Source organism: Nansenia antarctica (assembly GCF_963989245.1).
Source record: "Nansenia antarctica genome assembly, chromosome: 3".
NCBI classification, from domain to species: Eukaryota; Metazoa; Chordata; class Actinopteri; order Argentiniformes; family Microstomatidae; genus Nansenia; species Nansenia antarctica.
The window spans coordinates 22964996-22991303 of record NC_137688.1 but is presented as its reverse complement, the minus strand read 5'-3'; the positions used below and the strand labels follow the sequence as shown (position 1 = coordinate 22991303).

The 26308-nt window shown below is 42.4% G+C and overlaps 1 protein-coding gene across 3 annotated transcripts; it reads left to right on the top strand.

Moving 5' to 3' along the window:
• The first annotated feature begins 13813 nt into the window (after nucleotides 1-13813).
• fmr1 (fragile X messenger ribonucleoprotein 1) lies at nucleotides 13814-24420 on the top strand. Of its 3 annotated transcripts, none has more exons than XM_080526495.1 (15): nucleotides 13814-13941; nucleotides 14479-14531; nucleotides 14888-14934; nucleotides 15233-15304; nucleotides 15587-15735; nucleotides 15833-15926; nucleotides 16179-16295; nucleotides 16655-16825; nucleotides 17138-17216; nucleotides 17313-17428; nucleotides 17541-17627; nucleotides 19035-19254; nucleotides 20728-20922; nucleotides 21130-21206; nucleotides 21700-24420. In XM_080526495.1, the coding sequence occupies exons 2-15, from the start codon at nucleotides 14492-14494 to the stop codon at nucleotides 21865-21867; spliced, it is 1632 nt and encodes a 543-aa protein (XP_080382621.1). In that variant the 5' UTR covers nucleotides 13814-13941; nucleotides 14479-14491; the 3' UTR covers nucleotides 21868-24420. The 3 variants fall into 3 exon arrangements, with proteins under 3 accessions (XP_080382621.1, XP_080382620.1, XP_080382619.1); XM_080526494.1 differs by having other exon boundaries at nucleotides 14832-14925; XM_080526493.1 differs by having other exon boundaries at nucleotides 14832-14934.
• Nucleotides 24421-26308: the final 1888 nt, after the last annotated feature.

The window sequence follows — 26308 nt, the reverse complement described above, 5'->3', positions numbered from 1 at the left end:
CCAGAGATAAAAGGCGATTGAGCACACACAAGTTAAGGGTGCAGCTACTGTTCCCCTGTATCAGTCCCTCTTTATCATGCTTTGTGAATATAAATGATTGCTGAGGAGCAACATTTTTAGCTTCCCAATTATCCTCTAGATTACAAAGATTTTCATAATGTTTACACATGTAACTCTGTCATCACTTAGCAAGATGCTTAGTTGTTTGATGCATTAAAATGGCAATCTGGGATTCAAACAACACCCCTACCCTTGTTTGGTAACAGCTGAAGGATGAGGTTGCAGAAATGTGCATAGACAAAGTTCACATTCACAGATAAAGCTATGGATGCAAGACTGACCAATCATGAGAACAAATGTATAGTTTTAACCATGTTTTCTAAAGTTATACAGTGTTTGTTTGCAATTACCACAAACAATGGAGTAGAATAAGATTATATGTTGGGTTCTGATAGGTAAGACGTCTGAACTAAGCTTACAAGGCATTCATAAGTTGCGTTCTTCAACAATCAATAGCTATAATTAATTTAAAAGTCCAAAATATATGTACCGATAAAGTGATTGCACTGTCAAATGTATTCAATTATACTGTGATGAAGGGCTGAGCTTCCTGAACTTCGTAGCACTATGATGGTCTTTTGTTCATTCCCATACAATAAACTAAGATGATCTTAGTGCTACAAAGACTCTCAGAAACTCATAGCCGATAAGCCCATTCATTGTATATCATATATTTTTTATAATTGTTCATCATCACTATCCTGGAAAAGAAAAAAGGTTACTTATATAACTGAAGTTGCAATGCCGAGCTTTACAAAGGGAGTGGATCAAAGTTAAATATCATTAATGCATTTTCATTTCTGCAGTCTCTGCAGGGTAAATAGGTCGAGTGAGTAAAAAGATTTGATGCAATCTGGTGCAAGCACAGAGAAGCTGATTTGAAAGGAACCGAGAAAAAAAAAACTCTGAAGTGGTTAAGAAAGTGTCACCCTGTGAGTTACAATGATGGCTTGCCAAGGAGACGCCATATAATGTGTTCTTGAGAGAGTTGTAAAGTTGATGTAATATTACTCACTAGAATGGAGAGTTAGAGACACTTATATTTGGTTCTCTTGAGGGTGTCAAAATGAAGTTGTTATGTTAATTAAATTCCCCAAGATCTGACTAGCTATGCTTTCTTGTTCTGTGTATTTAGATGTGTCATTGAAGCTCATTTTGTGTGCGTGGAACGCAACCTGAAAAAAAAGTCCATTCTCTGAATAGTTTTTTCTCTGTTTACTGAAGATGTGATACATTAACTCTACCTCTGCTTCTAGTTTCGCACCAGAGGAGCTAATTATGTTACTTTTCTCTGCATAATTTAAAACATTTTATGCTAATGGTTCGGTAGAAAGGATTGCCTCCTGGAATTTTTCTGGGCCACACTGTATTATTTTTGTGCTTACAATACAGCATTTGTCCCGGAAATACCTAATTAGGACTGTCACCCCTCCCCCTCCTTCAATCTTTTGTGCACCAGATATTCTACATAATAAAACTATTTTAAAAAGGGTAAACATATATTGATATAGAAAATCAATTTGGTTAACAGGAACTTATACAATATGGAAAACGCATCGATACATTAAGTCAGAGCCTGAGTCAGCATATTTCAAGAATGCATAAAGAAGTCCTGAAGAGTATACCTACCATTACATGATTTCCTTTAAAGGAACATTATGTACCATTTTTGCTTAGAAAAATCTGTAAATACCCATTACAAATTGTTATATATACTGTATTTGACACAGTACAAAACAACAACAACAACAACAACAACAACAACAACAACAACATTACTTTGTCACCACAGAGGGCGACAAAACATACAACGTCCATTCTGAACCTGTAAAGAACATACTCTGCAGCAGTGGACAATGTGTTCATGAGGCAGAAATAAGCTGGTCTTTTGTGTCTCATCTACTGTATCAGTCATGGATTATTACTTTAAAACCTATTGTTTTGTTGAGATATGAGATATATATGGGTGATGAGCGGCTAAATGAGAAGAGATTAAAGTAATGGCTTTCATAAATGTCAAGAAGCTTTATGATCCTGCGTATCACCAAGTCATCATAAACCCCAACAGCCTGAATAACTATATTGACCTGGCCATCAAAAGTGTCTTTTCACTTTGAAAAATCACCAGCACTTTATTGCTTTTCTTCATATAGTATAATGTATGTATATTTTGAAATATATTGGTGATAGTCTAATCGAAAAATGAATCTTCACATTTAACCATGGCGAATATCCCTCTCCCTAAAAAATAAGGCCATCATTCCAGAAGCCAAAGATTTATGAAAAAGATAGATTGTTGATTAACATCTCCATGAATTACTGTACACATAAAGAACAGAATACATTTCTCTACCTATCAAAAAGTGTTTTACAGTGGAGGAGGAGAGAACACACACACACAAAGCACAGTACTCATCCAAGCACTACATGGGTAACAGTCAAAGATGTCAATCATCTCTGCCATGCATCCAACCCTGGGATATGTTTTAATGATCTCGCTGTAACAGAAGTGCATCACTTGGCAGGTTGGTGTCTGCATCTGAGATACTGTGGACCAGGGCATTTGTGCTAGCAGAATATCCCATAGGATTTTCCTCTCCTCTTTTGCTTTTGATTCCATTTAACTATGTACAGTAGTCATTCTGTCGAAACAGATAGCCAATCTTGTCTATTCAGCAACTTGAACATCTCATACAAGGATATGTTTGCTAGTTATGGGGAATATTATGTACTGTACTGTTCACAGGGTACTTCTGGGTAATGTGCTATGGTCTGCCTCTATGGTCTCAAGAGTACAGAATACTATGAAGAATGTAAACAACAAAGTGAACAATTTATTCCGTTAAATTAATTAAATTACACTTTTCTTTTAAATAATGGATCACAAATGCGATCAATAATGCATTGTTTTATCCAGCATTTCCTCAGGCCCTCTGTCCATTAAATTTGCTGACAAAAGCAAAACAAATCGCCTTGACTTCAAATGAAAACGTACACCGCTTGACTATTTGCAAGCTCACATTTCCCCAGGGATGCAATTGTTTTGTTTTCTTTCATGTGACATTGCAGCTGTACTTTGGTCCAACTAATCTTGGTCGGTTAATCTGCAACAAAATGGTCTTTAGCAGTAGGAAAAACGAATTAAAAGTTGTACACTGTATACTCAAACATCCTGTCTCTACTTGAGAAAATGATTTATTTATTAGTAATTTACTTAGTAATTGTTTTAAGGGTAAATTTGATACATGTATTCATAAGTGTAATATACTTTGAGATTTATTGCTTTGCATTTTTGCATAGACATTATCTACGTTCATGGTCGCATTTGAAACCACAAACAGTGCTATTGTGTATACCATGCATAATATGAAGCCGCACTATCCGCAAACAATGTTCTCAATAGGCAATTTGAATGTATATAGGTTTTTTCCCGGATTGAGAGATTGACTATTAGTCCAGACATTCCTCCCACTCTGGAAGTGTTAGTGAGATGTTCATATTCCTGACTGCACGCTGCTTGTGTCAACTAATTGTGTAATTAGAAATGGCTTGCATTAGAGACGAGGATATTTATGCCCCGCTGAAAAAATCAACACTGTCCTGGGTTGCTTCCTCTTATCCTAAAACGGCCTCTGAAATGGCCTGTCTGGGGAAATAGACCTGATTAGCTAGGTCATTCCAGTGGCTGTAATGACTAAATGCTTCGATGCTTTCGTTTCAAACATCCATTTCCCAGAGAGTTTTCGGCAGAATGGCATTAGGTTATTGAGAGAGAAAAAAATGTAGCTCACCTCAGGCCCAAAAAAGAGATATTGTATCAATGTATTCCAAAGCTGCTCCTCGATCAGAGCAGTCTATGAGGAGCCCTTGAGGGTTTACATACCATTGGATCCTGAGTAGTCGTGGTTCTCATCATCGGCAAAATGATATAACTAGAACAATATTCTAACATTATTCTGTTATACTGTAATTGCTGGATATAACACACTATATATATAAAACACTCATGAGAGATATCCCACCACTAACAGACAGTTTCTTGACATTGTCCTCATTCCCTTGAACCCCGCCACATTATAACAAGCTGACATTGTGGCAACTGACAACTGTTTGTGAACGAAGACAGTACCAAACATAGATGTTTACAGAGGCATGCTGTCTGTCTGTAAATGGGCTCTGGTCAGGGTAGCTGCATGGGGATGGGTCCTGGCAGGGAAATCACAGGGTATAGTCAGGCTCCTGCCAGTCTGCTCTTCCATGAACACTCCCTCTGTCACTCTCACGGCCCTTTGATTACAGTCATTTCAGGTGACAAAGGTTCACTTCTCTGCAGCCGTGACAATATTTGACATGGTTAATTTCATCCTGACTGACCGCTGATCTCAAGTCAGATCACACACTATCTAATTTGTGACACAGATTGGTGAATAGGGCCACATGTCTGAAGTTGCGCAAATGAGCAAAAAGCTAAAAAAAAGTCCACTCGATATAACAAACAGTTTTAGGATCACCACACCACACCACAATTGGATTCACTGTCTTGTCTGCCTTAGGCTACTGGGTAAGTGGTACATGGCTTGTAAACAAACTTACTTTTTAGGACGTGTTCAAAATCAAGGACCGTGATTATGTGTAGTTATCCTTCCTGAGGAGTTTGAAGAAAGCCCAGCTGTCTCCCAGGATCCTGACTAACTTCTACCTCTGCACCATTGAGAGCATCCTCACTAACTGCATCACAGTGTGGTACGGCAACTGCACTGTGTCCGACCGGAAGGCCCTGCAACAGGTGGGGAAAACCACCCAGCGTATCATTGGCACCAAACTCCCCACCATCTAGTCCCTGTGATCACTCTTTAACCTTTGCACTACTGATGTTTACAATACTACCTTCGCACATACTGTATATTGCACACGAATACCTCTTTGATACAGCCCCTTTTATACATCTGCACATTACATATTGTACATAAACGCTACCTTAACTGTACATAGCTCTGTATACCTGTGTATACCTCTAACTATTGTACATGCCTTACTGTACCCATCACTATCATTGTCATGTTTTTTTATATCATGTTCTTATATCACTATTTAGCATTCTGGTTAGATGCTAAACTGCATTTCGTTGTCCTTGTTTTGATTCAGAGGGATATTCTCCGGTGTTTGGTTTGAGGTGTACCAACATTCAAATAACCATATCTTCAACTATTTTCAGATTTCCGAGTTTACAATTTGCACTTTCATAATGTGGAAAAAACGGAAAAATGACATTGCCCTACTTGAGGACTTTTTTAACCAGACCCTGTGGCATTTCTGTTATACACCCATCGTTACTCTCTAGACTTTCTTACTGTCAAGATGAAACTTGTGTCTTTATCCCTGGATCAGAATGATTCCCTCCCATGACAGTTTGGAATGGGAACAGTACTATGTACATAATGCATTACAGTAATTGGGTGGAATGATACATTCAGATCAATGCTGTGTGTCAAGAATGTGGCCCTAACGAAGGGTGGGTTGAACTGATGCCGTGTCTCATTTTCACACTGACAAGGTGGGTAGGCGGTTCAAACAGCTTGGAACAGACAACCACTCCAACCTCAAGCTACATTCCTCAATTCTAACCCCATCACCACTTAAAGAAATTCCTTCTGCATTCAAAACAACCAGCGTCAACATCCGGTGCCAACTCCAATACAAAGCAGCACGCCATCCCAGAGTGTTTCATCCCCCTTGCTGAAAGCAGACAGAGAGAGGGGTGGCTGTGTTACCTCCCTACAGTGGCTCCCATTAACTGTCCACTGCTCACAGACTCAGTCTGAGCTCTGGAACAAACATGCCAGCTGGGTTCATCTCCTCACTCTCAGGGTGGAGAGAGAATAGCAGGCTGTGCCACACACACAGAGCTCTCTGCAGCATGGAAGGAAGAGAGACAAGCCTGTTTCTTTGCCTGTGGCCAAATGCATTAGGTTTTTATGCTCCTCCACATCTTGTCAACACCGTAGAAATCACTGCAGTTGAAAACATACAGTATATGGGTCATGTGATGCAAGACCTGGCTCAAAATAGTGTAGACTGTATGGTACCTCAAGAATTGATACATGTTTTTAAGTATTTATAGACTTTTCTGATCTTTGAAACTATAGGCTATTTTTGCTTTAAGTCTACACACTAACCACAAAACCTTACACCAAACCACAAAACATTATACATCACTTGCAAAAGCAAACGATTCTTGCAAAACTCTTAAAAAAATAAATAAAAATATTGTGTGTTTGCAACAATACAGTACACAAACAACAAAAGTGCAGCAGAAGAAGAGAAAAACATTTGTGCTGAAAAAAAAAAAAGAACAGAAAGGAACTTTGTGGGTCTGGTCATACGACTTCATCCACATCACATGCGATGTTGTCTTGAGCTAGGCAACATGTATTACCTGGAGTGCTGTATTCATGCCTGGCTGGCATGGACCCTCCTTTTCCTGTAGAAGGGCTATGCATTGGTGGGGCTGGCGATCATAGACCTTCCAACACCATGCAGAGAAGAATTCTTCAATAGGATTCAAGAACAGAGAGTATGGGGGGGAGATTGAGTGCAAAGTAAAGTGGGTGACCTGTGAACCAACTGCGGATCAAAGCAGCCCGGTGGAAACTGTTACGGCTGAACGTTGTCCCAAGAAAACAAAAGAGACTAAACCAACGTGCTGCTCAAAAAGCCCTACACATAAAGCCAGCCACAACATAAGAAAATGGTCAGTCAGTCACTGAAATAGTGTATAACAGGTTAATGCTTTAATAGTCAGGCCTCATACCTACACACACACAACCCATGAAACAAAACATCCACTCAGAGGAGAACAAAACAGGCTTCTCCCACTGTCTTAATTGTCCAATCTGTGGTAGGGCGGAACAGGAAAACAAAATAAGAAGAAAACCAATACTCACCGCCCTGCCAAGCGAATAACTAAAGGAAACCCATACTTCCCAGGGAGAAAACCAACAAACAAAAACCCACACCAACAAAATCAAAGAAAGTCCGACCCAAAAACATCAGCCACAGGTGCATCCTATTAGCAAAATCAGCAGGAGCAGCACGTCCATGGCCCCCCCCGCCTCAGGCACACCACCTCAACAGAGCTGATTGGGCCCCTAACAAAACCCCTAACAAAACTAACATTGTCCCAGATTATAATGTACCTGGGCTGCTCTGGTCCCTGGTCATTAGGAATTAGTTTGTTGTGGAGGGTGTTCAGTAATGTGTGCAGTGTTCTATGGGCCTAGGATTGCATGATGGTGAAGGATGCCGTTTTGACTTACAGCCGCATACATTGTTATGTTGCCACCACATTGTCCCGGGACATTGACGATGGCACAGTATCCGATGATATTTCTGCCGAGGTTGAAACCTGACTCGTCCACATATAGCTCATAATGCACTGCATCTGCTTATAGCTCCATGACTCTCTGGAAGAGACAAGACAAAACAATGTAGCGAAAAGACAGGGATCAGTCGATATGAACACACACATCCACATATTCATATCTCAGTTGTTTTACACAGTCACAGAGTTTCTTTCGAAAGGGACTCATGTGACTCATGGCATGTACAGCTGCTTCATCCTAATTCTATATAGTGTTTCAGTAGACGAGTGCAGAGTGACTCACTCTGTTGACGTTTTGGAATAATGTTATATGTGGTCCTGCAGTTCTCTGAGTCTGATGCAGTTATTTGCCATGACCATATTTACAATGTGGGTCTCCTGCTCTGGGGTGAACAGTTGACCTCTTGAATGAATGAATGAATGAATGAATGAATGAATGGTCTTTATTGTCATTAATACAGTACAGGTACCATACAACGAAATTTAGGAGGGGGGGCTCCCATGGTGCTTGGAAAAAAGACTAAAAACAAGAAGGGAAAATAGCTGGTTTACATAAATAAAGGCTATGTACACTATCTACTATACTATACTACTATACTATACAATAAAACACTGTGCTGTACTCTATACTATGCTATAAATATCCTAGCTTTTCCTATATCTGAACCTTATGTACACAAGGGTTGTCATATTGCACATAGTATTGTTGCACATTCATTTAAAGTGTCGCAGTTTGCAGGTTTGAAATGTTCACAGTTGTATTTCAATATTGCACTTATGTTTACAATCTAGTAGCTGCCATCAAATTGTCTAGATTGTCCAGGGCCTAGAACTTAGGTCTTTGCTGTGTTCAGGGCCTGAATGGCCCTAGGGTAGAAGCTGAGCTTCAGTCTATTTGTCCGTGCGAACATGGTCCTGAACCGCCTGCCTGAGCGCAGCCGAACAAAGTGTTCGTTCCCAGGGTGGGATGGGTCCCTGGAGATCTTGGAGGCCTTCCTGAGGCAGCGTGTGTTGTACAGCTCTTCCAGAGAGGGGAGGGGGGCGCCGATGATCTTCTGGGCCGATCTCACGACTCTCTGTAGCGCTTTCCTCTCTGCGGCTGTGCAGCTGGAGAACCACACGCAAATGCAGTAGGTGAGGATGCTCTCCACTGTGCAGCGGTAGAAGGTCACAAGCAGCTCCTGTCTGAGGTGGTATTTCCTGAGGACTCTCAGGAAGTAGAGCCGCTGTTGTGCCTTCTTGATGATGGCTGCTGTGTTGGTCCTCCAGGACAGGTCCTCCTGTATGTGCACCCCCAGGAATCGGAGAGTTGAGACTCCCTCCACGCTCCCTCCATCGACGAGCAGGGGCTGGACCTCAGATTTTTTCCTCCTGAAGTCCACGATGATTTCCTGGGTCTTTAACTGGTTCAGCAGCAGGTTGTTCACCTTGCACAGCTTGCCCAGCTGCTCCACCTCATCCCTGTACGCCGCCTCGTCCCCCCCCGAGATGCAGCCCACCACGGTGGTGTCGTCTGCAAACTTTATGATGGAGTTGCTGGGGTGGACGGGGGTGAAGTCGTAGGTGTAGAGGTTGTAGAGGATGGGGCTCAGCACGCAGCCCTGGGGGGACCCAGTGCTGAGTCTGAGGGCTGTGGAGGTGTGGGAGCCCACCCGCACCCTCTGGGGGCGGTGAGACAGGAAGTCCATGTTCCATGCGCAGATAGAGTGTGATAGTCCCAGGTCTAGTAGTTTGGTCACTAGCCTGTCTGGAAGGATAGTGTTGAAAGAAGAGCTGAAGTCCACAAAGAGCAGTCTCGCGTAGCTGTTCCCCCTCTCCAGGTGGGATAGAGTGGAGTGGAGAGTCGTCGCGATGGCGTCCTCTGTGGACCTGATGATTGGTGTGAGTGCCACCGGGCGGTAGTCGTTTAGGCAGCTCACCATGCTTTTCTTCGGGACTGGGATGATTGTTGAGGTTTTCAGGCAGGGTGGGATGGTGGCCTGGGACAGGGACTGGTTGAAGATGTTGGTGAAAACCCCGGCCAGCTGGTCGGCACAGTCCCTCAGCACCCGTCCCTGGACGCCGTCCGGCCCTGAGGCTTTTCTGGGGTCCACCGCCTTCAGCACGCGTCTCACTTCATGCTCTGTGAGGGTGAGGCTGCTGAGAGCTGGAGAGAGTGGTGTTTGTGTTGTGGTTACCTCCGTTCGCCCCTCGTCGAACCGGGCGTAGAAGGAGTTCAGCTCTTCCGCCAGCAGGGGGTCGCCCTCAGCGGCTGTGAGCCTGTTGGCTCTGAAGTTTGTCATGTGCTGAATGTGCCCCTGCCACACCCGCCTGGAGTCGTTGCTCAGGAAGCATTCCTCAATCTTCTCTCTGTGGTCTGCCTTGGCCTCCCGGATGCCACGGTTTAGGTTAGCCCTGGTGGTGTTGTACAGCAGTTTGTCCTTCGCTGAGAAGTCGTTGTTCCTCTCCTTGAGCAGTTTTCGGACCTTCTCAGTCATCCATGGCTTCGTGTTGGGGTAGACCCGGACACGTTTGTCCACGGTGGCTGAGTTGGTGCAGTTCACTATGTGGTTCAGAACCGACGACGTGAACTGTTCCAGGTCCTCATGCTCATATTCCTGCCATGAGGTGTCATTCAGGCAGATCTGCAGTGGAGTGGACCCTGCTGGCCAGGTTCTGACAGTCTTAGTGGTGATGGGAGCACTTTTCCTCATGGGAGTGTAGGCTGGGATCAGGAGGATGGACACGTGGTCAGACATGCCTAGATGAACTAGCGGTCTAGCTTTGTAGACAAGCTTGATGTTGGTGTATACCTTGTCCAGTGTGTTATCTCCTCTTGTTGCACATTTAACATGCTGATAAAACTTGGGTAGTACTACCTTCAGGTCAGCATGATTAAAGTCCCCCGCGATAATATGCACTATGCACTGCTTGAGGATCTGTGCTCTGTCTTCCATCAGATACTGGTTTTCTTGCAGTTCTGTAAAAACATTTGAATGGTTTTAGTGATAGATCCTTCTCATTATGAAAGTATAGTACATATTACTGGACCAGTAAGACGACAACACTAAGTTACTTACCAGTCCTCATTTCGAAATATCCAGATGATACCTGCAACAGTATAGAGGATGATACCTGCAACAGTATAGAGGATGTTACCTGCAACAGCATAGCGGCTCAGATTTGGTTGAACCCGTTGGCCAGCTTCCCTCATGCTCTGTCACTCTGATTTCATCAGTTATTGTGTTCCTCCCCTTTCTCTTCCTCTTCCCCATCCTCTCCGTCTCCCTTGTCCTACTTCACCTCTTCCTTCTTCTCCTCCTCCTCCTTCTCCTCCTCCTCCTCATCTTTCTTCTTCACCTCCTTGTCCTCGTTGTCCTCCTCCTCTTATTTCTTCACCTCCTCGCCTCGTCCTCCTCCTTCTCCTCTTACGTCTTCACCTCCTTGTCCTCATCCACCTCCTCCTCTTACTTAATCACCTTCTCATCCATGTCCTCCTCATCCTCCTCTTCCTCCTCCTTGTCCTCCTCTAGTTCTCACCTCTCTTTCTCTGTGTCCAATATTGGCCTCCATCGTTGTACAAACCAAATGTTTACCTGTGGCCTATTTATAGCGCTCAAGCTCTGGTTTGTAAGTGAACTCATTATCTAAAAGTTGTCACATGTGTGAAAGGCAACTGGCAACATAGTGTAGCAATGTGGAGACTAATGTTCCCATCTTTGCTAGAAGTGTGTTATAAAACTACACAGTGAGTGTAAAGCAGAGAACGTGCATTCAGTTTGGCACACTTGGTAAATGCATTGGCAAGGGTTAATGATTTCAGAGATTGTTATTCAAGAATCACTGTCTGTTAGTGTTTAAATAGAATAGAATACACACTATATACTAGATAGAATGATCACTCTACCATTAATATGAAGTCAATAGCAATTATGATATAGAAATGTGCAATATAATCCATTGAAACCATACTGCTGAATAACAAAAAAAAACTAGACCTTGCTTGGCAAGAAAATATACGAATAACGTATTTTGATTTGTGTTCTCCTCAATGACAAGGTATTGCCTACCAATAGTCTAAAGAGAGTCCATCTAGGAGATTGTTCCGAGATGAATCAGGATATTGTGGACTTGTTCTGTTGTTCTGAAATACAGTTTTAAAAAAAAATATCAAAATGTGTATTTAAAAAATGTGGCTCAGTTGTCTGGGACCTATATTTTTGGAAGGTGCATTACTGACATCTAGTGAGAAAACGTGAAAAGCAATCACTGAGAATGAAAATGTTTCTGCTTGATATTTATTTTATAGAGTGTATAGGCCTATATAAGGGCAAATTTTCCACCAAAAATGAACAAATCACAGAAAAATTAAGTATGAGTATATGTTGACGCAATTCAAAATGATGAATACAACAATCTGAAATTCTGGTACCAAATGCACAGAAAATATTAGCCTATTGCTACACCATTCCAAAATAAATAAGAAGTGTTTGTTGATAAGTATTTGATCATGCCCATTAATTTCATTGCTCTTGATTAGCGAAATAACATCAGTACTATCAATCAACAGTGATTATAGTGAGAAAAACGAAATTCACTGCCTGAGTTATAATGGAAGCATTTTCCAGCACTGCCCTTATCAACATACAATACATGTATTGCCTCCCCAGGCAGTGTTAAATTAATCAATTTGTATCGCTGTACACCAACCTATTAACACTGCTTGGCAGCCTGCATATTCATGACCACCAGATATGTCCTGCTCCCCCTGCAGCAAATTACACATATCATACTAATTGATTTGTGATAGAAGAGTCTCCTTTTCAGGTTGCTTTGCTCCAGGCACTTCTCGCAACAAACTATACCCTAAACTACATTCACTGTAACAACTAACTATACCCTAAAGCGCTTTGATGTACGAAAGGCGCTATATAAATCAAGCTTTACTTACTTACTTACTTACTTACTTACTAAACTGCATTCACGGTAACAACAAACTATATTCTACATTCACTGTAACAACAAACTATATTCCAAGATCTCCAGAGACCCAACCCACCCTGGGTACGAACACTTTGCCCGGCTGCCCTCGAAAAGGCGGTACAGGACCATGGCCGCAAGGACAAACAGACTGAAGCTCAGCTTCTACCCCAGGGCCATCCAGGCCCTGAACACAGCAAAGACCTAGGTTCTGGGCCCTGGACAGTCTGGACGGATTGATGGCAGCTGCTGGATTGAAAAAAATCAGGTGTAGTGCTGAGGCACAAATGTGTACATTTCAAGCCTGCAAACTGCGACACTTTAAATGAATGTGCAATAACACTATGTGCAATATGACAACCCTAGTCGTCTTATCTGTACAGTAGTATAGTGGATAGTGTACATAGCCTTTATTTATGTAAACCAGCTCCTTTCCCTTTTTTTTTTTTTTTTTTCTTTTCTTTCCTAGCACCAGGGGAGCCCCCCCTCCCAAATTTCGTTGTTTGGTACCTGTACTATAGCAATGACAATAAAGACCATTCATTCATTCATTCATTCATTCATTCATTCATATTCTACATTTACTGTAACAACAAATTATACCAGACATTCACTGTAACAACAAACTGTACCCTGCATTCACTTTAACAACAAACACAATTATCAAGTTTTTGTTGAAAGAATGACGAAAGATGCTGTATGTAAAGACTTGTCGGTAAACAGACACTTTGAACAGATGTTGGATGCATTAAATAATGATCTCTTATCTGCGTGCGGGGCGGCGGTAGCCTAGAGGTTAGAGAGGCTGGCTAGCAATCACAAGGTCTCTGGTTCGATCCCTGTCTTAGGAGGGAGCTGCATGTGCCCTTGAGCAAGGCTCTAATTACTCCAGGAGCGCGGACTATGGCTGACCCGTGGCTGACCCTGTTCCTACAGCAAAAAATTACCAAATTCCAACAATTGACTGACAAGTTGATTTGATGGCAAATAAAACATTTCTTTTATTACATTTGACACTAATATGATTTACGCAAATATACAGACAGAGCATACATGTGATTGCGTTCAGGGTAATCTTAGATCTCAGGCTGTGCAGATCAGCAGACCAGTATTATAATAATGTGCTTTCTAGCGGTTCGAAAACGTCTTCAAGCGTTGTGATAATAATTTGATAACGTGCGCAGTGAGAATACAACGCTGGTGACCTGGAACGCACTCTACAAATTGACCCATGTCACGTGCCGAGGGAAAGGGAGGCTCTTATGTTTACATCAATGCATTCAAGAGCAGCTGGTGCGAACTGTGTATTCCACACATACATGCTTCGTTTTCGTTTCCTTAGAAACCTGGAAATATATCATTGTAAATCGAAACTGTACAGTGTGCATTAGGGAAACGACGTCGCAAAGGAGACCTAACTGTAGCTGTTAACGCGACCGTAGAGGAAGGAGTGCTCTTCGCTAACTAGCTAGCTAGCAATCATTGGCGTTATGGACGAGTTAGCAGTTGAAGTCAGGGGGACGAGTGGAGCCTTTTACAAGGTATGTTGGCTAATGTTAAGATAGCCACCGTGCTATAATATTTTGACTGTGTTTGCCATGTTTTCATAACGGTGCAGTGATAACTAAATGTTGCACTAATATCAAAATATCAATCTCAATTCACAGTGTGAGAACCTAGCCAGTACTAGCTAGCTAGCTAACTGTTAGGCCCTGACAGTGACAGCCACTTGCAGTGCTCGGTACTGATGGTGGTTAGAATTATAGTTTACGAAGAAAGGATATTCGTTATTCCGCAAACTGAACTGGCTATGCAGTTTCTCAAACACCGTGTTATCAACCTTGCAGCTAGTTAGCCTGTGCTCATTTATCTATTCCAATATCATTTGCGATGCACTAGTAGTAGCTAGCTAACCTCTACGGGTTAGCTACTGTGATATTAATGAAATGAGCTCGATAGATATTAGCTAACGGTTTAGCAAATGCAAATGATTTCCCCCCGTGGACTTAGCCTTTGCAAAATGATTGTCATTATCATGTGTTTAAAACATTTTTATTTTGTTTTGTTTACCCTTTTAGGCCTATGTGAAGGATGTACATGAAGAGTCTGTCACTGTGGCGTTTGAAAACAAGTGAGTTGTTCTTTAGCTGACATGGTCTGTTAATCCGTCTGGTTTATGACCGCAGGTCATGGTTGTAATTGTAGCCTGCTTAGCAGGGGTATAACCACTGATTTAAGTTAGACCTGACATGAATACTATTACAGATGCTTTGTATAAAACAGTTTTTTGTTTTTTTTTGCAAACATCCTATGTGTTTCTCCCTTGTGATCGAATATTGACTTAGAATACTATATAAGTGTGTTGTAGATCATTAGTGTGCACCTGTAACTGAAGTGCAATGGTTTTATGTATTCATTTCTGTTCTTTCAGTTGGCAGCCAGAGCGTCAAATTCCCTTCCATGATGTTCGATTTCCTCCGCCCACAGGTTTTCAGAAAGAGATAAACGAGAGTGATGAAGTTGAGGTATGTGCTGTAAGTAAAGGATAAGGACTTCCCATCCACTAGTGACTAGTCAATCAATGTCAATCTACTTTAAACCAAAAACCTTGCTGTCTGCTGGTCGACTATATACACTGGACCCTTCTTAGCTATGGCATTAGTAGAAGGTAGAGGGCCGGTTGATCTGTTGTTTAGATGCTAATCTTATTTTAAGTGTACTTGCAGGTTCTTGTTCAATATGTAGGCTATGTGCTGTCAAAGTGCCTTGCTGAAATGGAGTGAGAAGTTGTCAGCAGGATGTTCTCAGTCTGATTTGTGATTTTCTCCACAGGTGTATTCTAGGGCCAATGACAAAGAACCCTGTGGGTGGTGGATGGCGAAGGTTCGGATGGTCAAAGGAGAGGTAGGTTCCAATGCCAAGAGCTCATGTTGCAAGTTTCATTTATCAACTCCTGATAAGTGCACTTCACATAAGTGTTTAACTGAAAACAGTTTTTAGTCCCATTTCAGTAACATAAATGTTTATAATTCCGGATAATTACTTGCTCTGGTTTTAGTGCATTCACCCTGTCATGAAAGGCCCAAGCTTGTTGGATTTATCACAAGTCTAGTGTGTTGTTATGATGTTCCATAACATTATCCTGCTTCTCCCTGTGCCTGACGTCTGTTTATTTTTTCCTTCCAGTTTTATGTGATTGAGTACGCAGCTTGTGATGCCACTCTCAATGAAATAGTCACTTTAGAGAGGTTACGACCAATCAACCCCAACAAGCCAGCTACGAAAGACACCTTCCTGAAGATTAGGCTGGATGTCCCAGAAGATTTGCTGCAAATGTAAGTACTTCTTCAATGCTTTTATCAACAAGTAAAGCACTACAGTTATGTCATTGTCGTAATCTGTCGGTCTGATGGTGTTTTTTTCTGTTCTAAGGTGTTCTAAAGACTCGGCGCATAAAGATTTTAAGAAGGCGGTTGGAGCATTCCATATCACTTATGATTCAGACAAAAAGCAGCTTGTTATTCTGGTATGTTAGATTATCATTGTTCCTGACCTGTCAGATTACTCAGTGCCTGTTGGGTTTTCTCTCACTTAACACACGGCTCATCTTTTTTCAAATTTGCTTATATATTGTTGTTTATTACATTGTTGTTGTTTTTTATTATATTGTTGTTTTTATCTTTGTCCTATGCACCAACCACACCAAGTAAATTTCCTGTATGTGCGAATATACTTGGCAATGAAAATAATTCAGATTCTGATTCTGATCTGGTTTTAGTCGGTCAATGAGTTTACAACCAAAAGGGCGACCATGATGAGCGACATGCATTTCCGGAGCCTGCGTACTAAGTTGTCCCTTATGCAGAGGAACGAGGAGGCCAGCCGCCAACTGGAGGTACGTGAACACAACGTGAACACAACTTCTATGAATGAATGAATGGACTTTATTCTAACCTGAACATGTATGCCCACATTGCAGGCATTCCTTTAGATCAGAGGGTATATGAAATAGGATGGCTCACGCATACCATTTGGTTGGCTGGATGAAACTATAACTATAGTGTTTATCTATAACATTTCAGAACTAAAGCAGTACCAATGGGGGTAGATTAGGGCTCTATGGTGAATTCAGAACAAGCCATTTTTGCAGTAAGCTCGTTAGGCGCTCCCTCTCTGTCTCTGTCTCTGAGATCGCCTAGAGCTAACATTGCAACACTAGTCTATTGATAGCGGGTGGCTTTGGTCTTTGTTCAGAGCTCTCGGCAGCTGGCATCCAGGTTCCATGAGCAGTTTGTTGTCCGAGACGACCTAATGGGGCTGGCCATCGGTACCCACGGCGCCAACATCCAGCAGGCCAGGAAAGTGCCAGGGGTCACCACCATCGACCTGGACGAGGAGACCTGCACCTTTCACATCTACGGAGAGGTAGGATGCACATCCGCACACAGCTTGGGTACCTTAGGTTGGGTTCCACAGTTCTCTTCCTGAAGTGTGTTCTTGTTCACTCCCCCACACAGATTTCAAAAAGCATTTGGCTTTTAAATCCATGTGGGTGAGTGAATAAGGGCATCCTGTAACTTTACTGTATATAAAAAAAATCATAGGTCTCTTAGATCTCATCTTGACGAGAAACATTCACCTCATCTCACTTGGGAATTTCATATCACATGGTAATTAATGTTGTACGAGTAACAATCACATTGCGTTCATGTTTCTTCTGGTATGTTTAAATCGCAGGACCAAGAGGCAGTCCGGAAGGCCAGGTGTTTCCTCGAGTTTTCTGAAGATGTTATCAAAGTACCTAGGAATTTAGTGGGTAAAGTAGAAAATAAACTTCTGAAAATTAATCAGAACTCAGTTATCCTATTTCCAGCATCCAATCTTAACAATCCTCTGTCCATCCTTTTGCCAGGGAAAGTCATTGGTAAAAATGGGAAGCTGATCCAGGAAGTGGTTGACAAATCTGGCGTGGTCCGAGTGAGGATCGAGGCTGAAAACGACAAGAAGCCCCCTCCCCCCGTGGATGAAGTCAGTGGGAGTCTAATTGGATTAACTCTGTATGGACCTGAGCTGACCTCATGATGAAGACTCCACAGTCTCTCCTTCCTCACGAGACCTTGTCGGTTTGTGTTTCTGGCAGGGTATGGTCCCCTTTGTCTTTGTGGGAACGAAGGAGAGCATCTCGAATGCCAAAGTGCTGCTGGACTATCATCTGAACTATCTGAAGGTAGGCAGAAACTAGAGATGCTCCGATCAGGGTTTTTGGTGCCGATCACTGGAATCAGTGATCTGCCGATCCGATATCACCGATCACCGATCACAGCGTCGAAAATGGCAATTGAAGCATTCTATTTATTGTGTAGCATTATTTATGTTTTTAATTATTCTTAACACCATTGACATTGTATATTACGTATTCAAATGAAATTAGGAGATGAGAAAGTATCATGAATTGACGACCATCTGTTTTATTGAATTCACAACCACCTGTAGCTTACTTCAGGAAAAACAAATAAAATGTGAAAATAAAAATCATAATAAATAAAATGTACACTGTCACATCAAATGTGCAACATTCCACTCGAATGAGAGGAACTAGGGGCTCTTAGAGAACTTGGAGCTTATACTGTAACTGTAGCTTTCCTGAGGAACAATAAACATACCCAAACTAAACTGCAACATAAACATGCTATAGCCAAATATAAAATACTGTTTCAAGTCAGTCAGTTTCAAGTCATATTTAGGAGGAGATAAGACAGCAAGTCAGCAATAATCAATAAAACAAAACATTGCACCTAAGGAGATTTCAGACTCAAACCTTACTTCTGATTAAGCAGCATCACTGGCAGATTAGCCTTGAGAAATACAAGCATCTCAGCGTTTTTGGCACTCAGCCTGTTCCTCTTATCATCTAAAATATGTCCTGCTATGCTGAAAAGTCGCTCGCTATCTACACTTGTGCAAGGTGCACAGAGGAAGACCTAAAACTCACGCGCTAATAGTTGTTGCTATGGGCCAAGTGACTTCCTGCTCGCGACATGACGTCGCTGAACACTACCTACACTACGCTCGTGAAGTCGCGCTGGAACGCCTCTCGTTCAATCAAAGCACTCGGTCCCTTTATGACGTCGAGCCCAGTGTGCGCTTCGGCGCTCTCTGAGCGAATCGACGAACGCAGCAAATGCCGTATGATATTCGTGGTATTGAAAGACCTTGCGTGCGTTCCTCCCCGATGTATTTCTTTTGAGCAGACATTACAAACGGCATATTTGTTGTCTCTTTCCGACACTGTGTAATATTTCCAGACTGGCGACGCCATTTTGTAAACTGATCGGTCGTGTTTGATCGGCCGTTTTGAGAACTCCGATCAAAACCGATCAAGGCCATATCGGCCGATACCGATCGGCGCCGATCAGATCGGAGCATCACTAGCAGAAACCGTCCCGCATTCCTCTGCCAAAATCTGTAACCGGCTGCATGTTGAGCATTGAAAACCGTGTTCTACACTAATGCATACTTTTTTTTATGTCCCCACTAATTAAACACTTCTATTTGACCCATATATATAACTGGTACTAACATAACAGAGTGTAATCGTTGTAAGAAGCCATATCCTGTCTGTCCACTCCTACAGGAAGTGGACCAGCTGCGCATGGAGAGGCTGCAGATCGACGAGCAGCTGAGGCAGATCGGGGGCGGCCCCAGGGCCCCAACAGGACGCCCAGACAAAGACAAGACCTTTGTGATAGACAACGGCCTGGGCCTGGGCATGGGCCTGGGCATGGGCTCCCAGAGAGGAGGGAAGCCATTCGCCAGGGGAGGTCGGGGTCGACGAGGCCCCACTTTTGCCTCAGGTATGGAACAGAGTGGGATGGTACCAAGTGTTTACAGTACCGTACGGCCATCCTAATGGGGCTGGCCATCGCTACCCACGGCCGATGCATGGAGTTTTCTACCAGCACTGGTCTTTAGCTAAAGAGACCACTTCTCAATGCTGCTTAACCCTAACCCAACCTCATAAAATACTTTACAATCAATAAGTGCTTAACGGATTGGATAATTTCGATATCTGTGCCCTTTTGTGATTCATAAATCATGCTGGTTGCGTAGCCATTTCATTGCAGACTTATTCGCCTAAAGTTCTGTGGGTTTGATCAGCAGCTAATAAGATCCAGACCAGAGTGATTTAGCCTACTGGTCAGGAATGATTAATAGTATGGTTCTGAAATACACCGTTAATTCATTTTATTAAGTTTAATGTCTGTTGTGATACTGAGATTAATGTTATAGGCCAGTGGATTTCATGACTATAGTGTTACAGAGACAGGCAGGCCTATGCAGTGCATTGTGCATATTATAGGTCTATCTGACGATTCACAATAACAGCTTGGACAGATGTTATTTCTCTGTAGGCCTAGGGGTTTCCCCTGTATCCCCTGTGGTAAGGTATTGAAGTGAACTATGCCTATGCCAACTATGAGTTGGATAATGTGCAATGTTGTTACTATCACTCACCATCACAACTATCCATCTAGTAAAAGCAGTCCATTAGGGGAGGCCCGTCTAGGCATGCTTTTAAATATCAATATCTCTGTCAAGTGATGCCAAGTGGGCTGGCACACAAGACAGGCCTCTAATGGCTTTTTAAACTAATTCAGTATGTTACCAATATGGGAGGTAAGATAATTTAATTATTCTATTCATTAACCTGTTTGAGATGGAATTAAAGTGTTAGGATGTTGCAGATGCTACCAAAATTGTCTGTGTGTGTGTGGCAGGCAAAACATGTTGCCAAGGGGCAGCCGCCAGTTACTCTTTTTTTCCATTTGGCTGGCTACTTGTACTCCTCGTGGAAACCTCTGGTGTCCTAAAGGCACTGGTTGTACACCCACACCATCTTCCCATAGCACCATAATGTGGCCCTTTTCACTGTAGGCAACCCATTGAGACTTGGGCCAATATGGCACCATATTTGTTTAATTCCTTCTTTTATTGACACTGTACACTTTTATAACATCAAGGTCAACGTTTCAAGTTACATTTGACAACCTTCATGCACAATGAAAGAGACAGCAATGTCCAAAAAGATGAAACTTTTATATTTATATAAAATATATAATATATACAGTATATCTGTCGGTCTGATGGTGTTTTTTTCTGTTCTAAGGTGTTCTAAAGACTCAGCGCATAAAGATTTTTTTTTCTTCTAATATATATTTGTTATAATATTTCTGTATTACCCTTTTATAGGCTATAACGGATTGAGGGGCAAAGTCTGTAAAATAAAAGATTTTCCAGATTATCTTATTTGAGTGAATTTTCACCAGGCACCAACTCTGAAGCCTCCAACGCATCAGAGACAGAGTCGGACCACAAGGAGGAGCTGAGCGACTGGTCCCTGGCCCCCACCGACGAGCTGGGCGGCGGAGGGTTCCCCAAACGGCCCGACGGGCGCAAGCGAGGAGGAGGGGGGCCCCGCGGCCGGGGAGGGAGAGGAGGACGAGGAGGCGCTGGTTTCAAAGGTCTGCACCAGCAATACTGCTGCTATTTTTAATTCCACTCAACGTGGAACATCCTCTGAACCTACATATGCTTATACCCACGGCCTCATCATGTTTATTTTGGAGTTATTTCTTTTAATATTAAGTAATTGCAGCAGCATGGGATATCACCATCCGGCCACGGTGAGATTTGACCCTATGTGTTCACTTGCTCCTGTGTTTCCAAAGATGACATCCAGTGGACTGAGACACGCTCGCGGAATGTCAGAGACACCAAGCTGCGGCCTCAGGAGGATTCCCTGCAGGTGAGGCGTTCCTCCTGGACTCTCTCGCTGGGCCGCAGCTTCAGATTTTGGAACAGATTTTGCTGTTGTGCAGCATGACCACTAGGTGTCACTCTGCATCTACTTTATTTTTGGTCTTTGTGAGTCGTATATGTCAACAACGTTTTTGAACAATGGTAAATGAGATGTCATTTTGTTTACTTGTTATTACGCGTTGCATTAAAGTGATAGAAGGATCTGTTATGGGTCTGTCAACAGACGGCAGTACCACGCTGCTTAGTACCATGTACAACTCTTGTTATTTATTTTCTCATGTTATTACACGGCAACCTCACTTCCCCATCTCATGCCTGACCGTAACCTTGATGGGGGTTTTTGGTTGTTCTTTAATTTTTTTTTTTTACATTTCAGCTAGGTAGACCGTTTTCACATGGCCATATAGTGAGGATCCAGTGAGAGGTTTACCTGGGTTGCTAACCTGTAGTCGTTTGTGTCCCCCCCCCCCGTCCTGTAGATCCGAGTGGACGGTAACAACGAGAGGAGCGTGCACGCGGCTCGCGCCCCCCTAGGTCCTGCCGGCGACAGCGCCACCCGACAGAGGCCCGTCAAAGAGCGAATGATCAAGAAGGAGAAGCAGGACGGCCCTGACGTGCCCCCGGCCGTGGTGAACGGGGTGTCGTAGACGGGATGCCCCCCACACACACACACACACACCCTCCCCTTCCTCTTTCTCTCACCCTCTCATCTCACACACCACTCCATCAATCCAGAAGCTTCTTTATTAGAGACACGGTTAGGCCAAAGAGGAGCAGGTCAGGGCTGAAATTAAGCACACTTTGGACAAACCAATTCGAGCAGCAGGTGGATTGGGGGGGGTGTCTGGTATGGTTGGGTTGGGTTGAGATGGGTTGGTTGGTTTACTGTGTACAGGGAAGGAGCCATCTAAGGAATAAAGGTTAGCAGGAAAGGGAACAAGAGACTGCAGTTTTTCCTAATTGACGTTGTTTGACAACTACCGATCAGACAATTATTATAAGCTGTAGGCATAAAAATGCATTTATTCAGAGGGGCCATGAGGAATCTGTATTTCGTATGGATGTGTTTTTTTTATATCACCTGTTCATGTATTCGCCTTTGCTCCAGGTCTGTGGGTTGGAATGTTTTTTGGTCCCGCCTACTCTCTCATGGCATGTCTATATGGAGCCCTGTGTCACAGTCGGAGTATAGACGTCATCACCATGACTGTCAGCTCATGACTGCATCATTAGCAAAAAGAAAGAGAAAAAGAAGAAAAAAAATGAATATCCCCCCCCTGTCTGATCTGTGCCTTTATCTCGTGTGGATAGTATCACAAATAGAAGTCGAAATCAGGGACGAAGACATTGACATTAGTAAATGGAATTTACTCTAGTGAACAAAGCTCACCATTGATAAAAAACAAACAAACAAAAAACGAGAAAAAGTGTGTCTTTTCTAACCTTGGCGATGCATGTAGATCTTTGTCATGGGGTTTTTGACATCGGGGAACGACGAGGGATATGAGTTTCGCTTTTTTTCTGTTTCCTTGTGCGAATAGGGATCGAATTTTTTGAGCCAGTGATAAAAGTGTTTTCTTTCTCAATGGGTGGAAAGACAATTAATTGAATATCTGTTATGGATTAAACCCAGGCAATGAAGAAAGATGCTGTGGGTTTAAGTGCGAGTGTGTTGGAATTTAGATTTTAAAAAATCTCAACAGAATTGTGGTTTCACACAATATGACACCGCACTCTGTAGACACTGTATGTTCCTATGAAAGAAGCATTTAAACATAGTTCTTTTTTTTAATATGATCTGTGCTAAAAAAACTAAATAAAAAAAAACTAAAAACTAGTTAAGTTCAGTTTTAACTGAGAACAGAGATATTGAGCATGTGGTCTTTCACCATGCATTGGCCAACATTTTTCAACTCCCTGTGGTTGGACACATCTCTCGAACCCTAACACATGTTCATAGATGACAATTGCTCATATTAGATTGTACATGGTTAAAGAGAAGGGTTTGCATACTGTATATTATCTCATTTGTTAAAAGATTTTTTTTGCTATGGTTTCAGATTGAACTTCAAATGTGCACTTATCATTATTTTTTGTGTTATCTGCAACTACTAAATAATATGACCTTATAAATAAACTATGATGTGATAAGATTTTCTTCGGCAGGTGAATCACATGAATGCTGTCAACATTTCCAAGTCTAGATAACCTTTTAGCTGATTCGAAGTCTACTGTATGGTTGACGTGGGAGGAGAAAGTGTTTTAGTTCCATGTATACCGTGTGTCTTATCGGATCAGTGCTTGTACATTAAACCCTAGTTTACAGTAATACTATTCTTTCTTTTTTTTCTTTTAAACCTACTGTGAGGGTATGCCTAGTGTCTTGTTTTAATTTATTATTTTGTTTGTTTACTCTCTAAATTGCTAGATTGGAGATGGACCAGCGGCGCTGTACTTCTGCTTATGTCCGATGATCAAATACTCGTTCAGCAGATAGCCACTGCTCTTCCCTGGTGTCATTACTGAACAACTGGACTGCCCCCCCCAACTCAATCTTTTTGGGGATTTTATATCAATTAGATAAGGATGGTGAAATAACCTAGGCATGAGTTGCATTTTCTACTTGAAGTAGAGGGGTGAGATCAGCAAAAAAAATAATTGCAATTTTCTAAAAACTTAAGTTGTTGGTGTTTTTTTTTTCTTCTCCCAGTTCCACTCTGCAGATTTGAGAGGTTTAGTGAGGTTATTTGAACTTCCTGAACAATGTGGGTCATTGTTTCTCCATCATTTGGGGATTGATCGAACCCTTCCAGTGGGTGTACAGTAGTTGAGTCTACCCTCAGTGTTTTTAATGACATCAGACACACAGTAAACTGACAAGATGTCGAGGCTCACAGTAGTCCCCTTGTCAAGGACAAGCGATGTCTTAAGTGTTTCGCCAAACAGACTATTTTCTAGTAATTTATTTTGGGAATGTATAAGAACTAATGAAAAAGAAAATTCTAAAACATTTCTTGCACACATTATAGGCTGTTGTTGTTGAAAAGCAGAACTGAAAACAAATACTGTAGATATTCAGCCAAGGTAGTTCAGCCTTGTATGTTACTGCACTTTGGGCAATATTTTTCTTTGTACATAATTAGCAGAACAGATTGGGTTTTATGTTGACATTGTTTGGTTATAGTGCAATATATTTTGTATGCAAGCAGTTTCAATAAATAAAGGTTGATCTTCCTCTGCTACTTCCTCTGACTATTTCTCTTTGGGGCACTGTAAATGAAATAATTGATGACCATAAATGGCCCAAACATAATTAAAAGGAAAACATTACACATCAGTAACCATTAAGAAGTAGAGTACACTGACCTGCATTAGCTAAACACAACATGCTGAATACACACCTACAGTATATCTCAAAAGTGAGTACACCCTTTAGATTTTTGCAAATATTCTGTCATATCCTTTCAGGGGATAACACTATCTTAATGAAACTTTGATAACTTAAAGTAGTCAGTGTGCTGCTTGAATAACAGTATAGATGTATTGTCCATTGAAAATTACTCAGTACACAGCTGTTAATGTCTAAACAGCTGGCAACAAAAGTGAGTACACCCCATAGTGAACATGTCTAAATTGTGCCCAAAGTGTCAATATTTTGTGTGACCACCATTGTTATCTAGCACTGCTTTAACCCTCCTGGGCATGGAATTCACCAGAGCTGCACAGGTTGCTTCTGGAATCTTCTTCCATGACGACATCACGGAGCCCACGGATGTTGGACCCCTTGCACTCCTCCACCTTCCTCTTGAGGTTGCCCCACGTGCTCAATTGGGTTTAGGTCTGGAGACATACTTGTCCAGTCCATCACCTTAACCTTCAGCTTCTTCAGCAAGGCCGTTGTCATCTTGGAGGTGTGTTTAGGGTCATTATCATGTTGGAAAACTGCCCTACGGCCCAGTTTCAGAAGAGAGGGGATCATGCTCTGCTGCAGGATGTCACAGTATATATTGGAATTCATGTGTCCCTCAATGAAATGCAGCTCCCCAGTGCCGGCAGCACTCATGCAGCCCCAGACCATGATGCTGTCACCACCATGCTTGACTGTAGGCAAAACACATTTGTCTTGGTACTCCTCACCAGGGTGCCGCCACACACGCCGGACACCATCTGACCCAAACAGGTTTATTTTGGTCTCATCAGACCACAGGACATGGTTCCAGTAACTCATGTTCTTGGATTCATTGTCTTCAGCAAACTGTTTGTGGGCTTTCTTATGCATCGGTTTCAGAAGAGGCTTCTGTCTGGGGCGACGGCCATACAAACCGATTTGATGCAGTGTGCGGTGTATGGTCTGGGCACTGACAGGCTGACATCCCACTTCTGCAACCTCTGCAGCAATGCTGGAAGCACTCGCACGTCTATTTTTGGAAACCAACCTCTGGATATTACGCTGAGCACGTGGACTCAACTTCTTTGGTCGACCCTGACGAGGCCTGTTCCGAGTGGAACCTGTCCTGGAAAACCGCTGCAACTCATTTTCAGGGTGTTGGCAATCTTCTTATAGCCAAGGACATCATTGTGAAGCGCAATAATCCTTTTTTTCAGCCGCTCAGAGAGTTCCTTGCCATGAGGTGCCATGTTGTCCAGCATTCAGAGAGAATTGTGCCCAAAACACCAAATTTAACAGCCCTGCTTATCATTTACACCTGAATCCTTGTAACACTAACGAGTCACATGACACCAGGGCGGGAAAACAACATCATTGGGCACAATTAGGACATGTTCACTATGGGGTGTACTCACCTTTGTTGCCAGCTGTTTGGACATTAACAGCTGTGTACTGAGTAATTTTCAAAGGACAATAAATCTATACTGTTATTCACGCAGCACACTGACTACTTTAAGTTATATCAAAGTTTCAGTAGGATAATGTTATCCCCTGAAAGGATATAACAGAATATTTGCAAAAATCTAAAGGGTGTACTCACTTTTGAGATATACTGTATAGGTATGGCTAGAGGTCACACCTAGAGGTACGCTTAAAAGGTGACATCCTACCAGGAGGTACTTCCTGCCAGAGTGCAAAAA

Coding starts and splice junctions, on each gene's coding strand:
- fmr1 (XM_080526493.1), top strand. CDS start 13,891: ATGGACGAGTTAGCAGTTGAAGTCAGGGGGACGAGTGGAGCCTTTTAC. Junction 13,942..14,478: donor CGAGTGGAGCCTTTTACAAG/GTATGTTGGCTA, acceptor TTACCCTTTTAG/GCCTATGTGAAGGATGTACA. Junction 21,207..21,699: donor CTCAGGAGGATTCCCTGCAG/GTGAGGCGTTCC, acceptor CCCGTCCTGTAG/ATCCGAGTGGACGGTAACAA.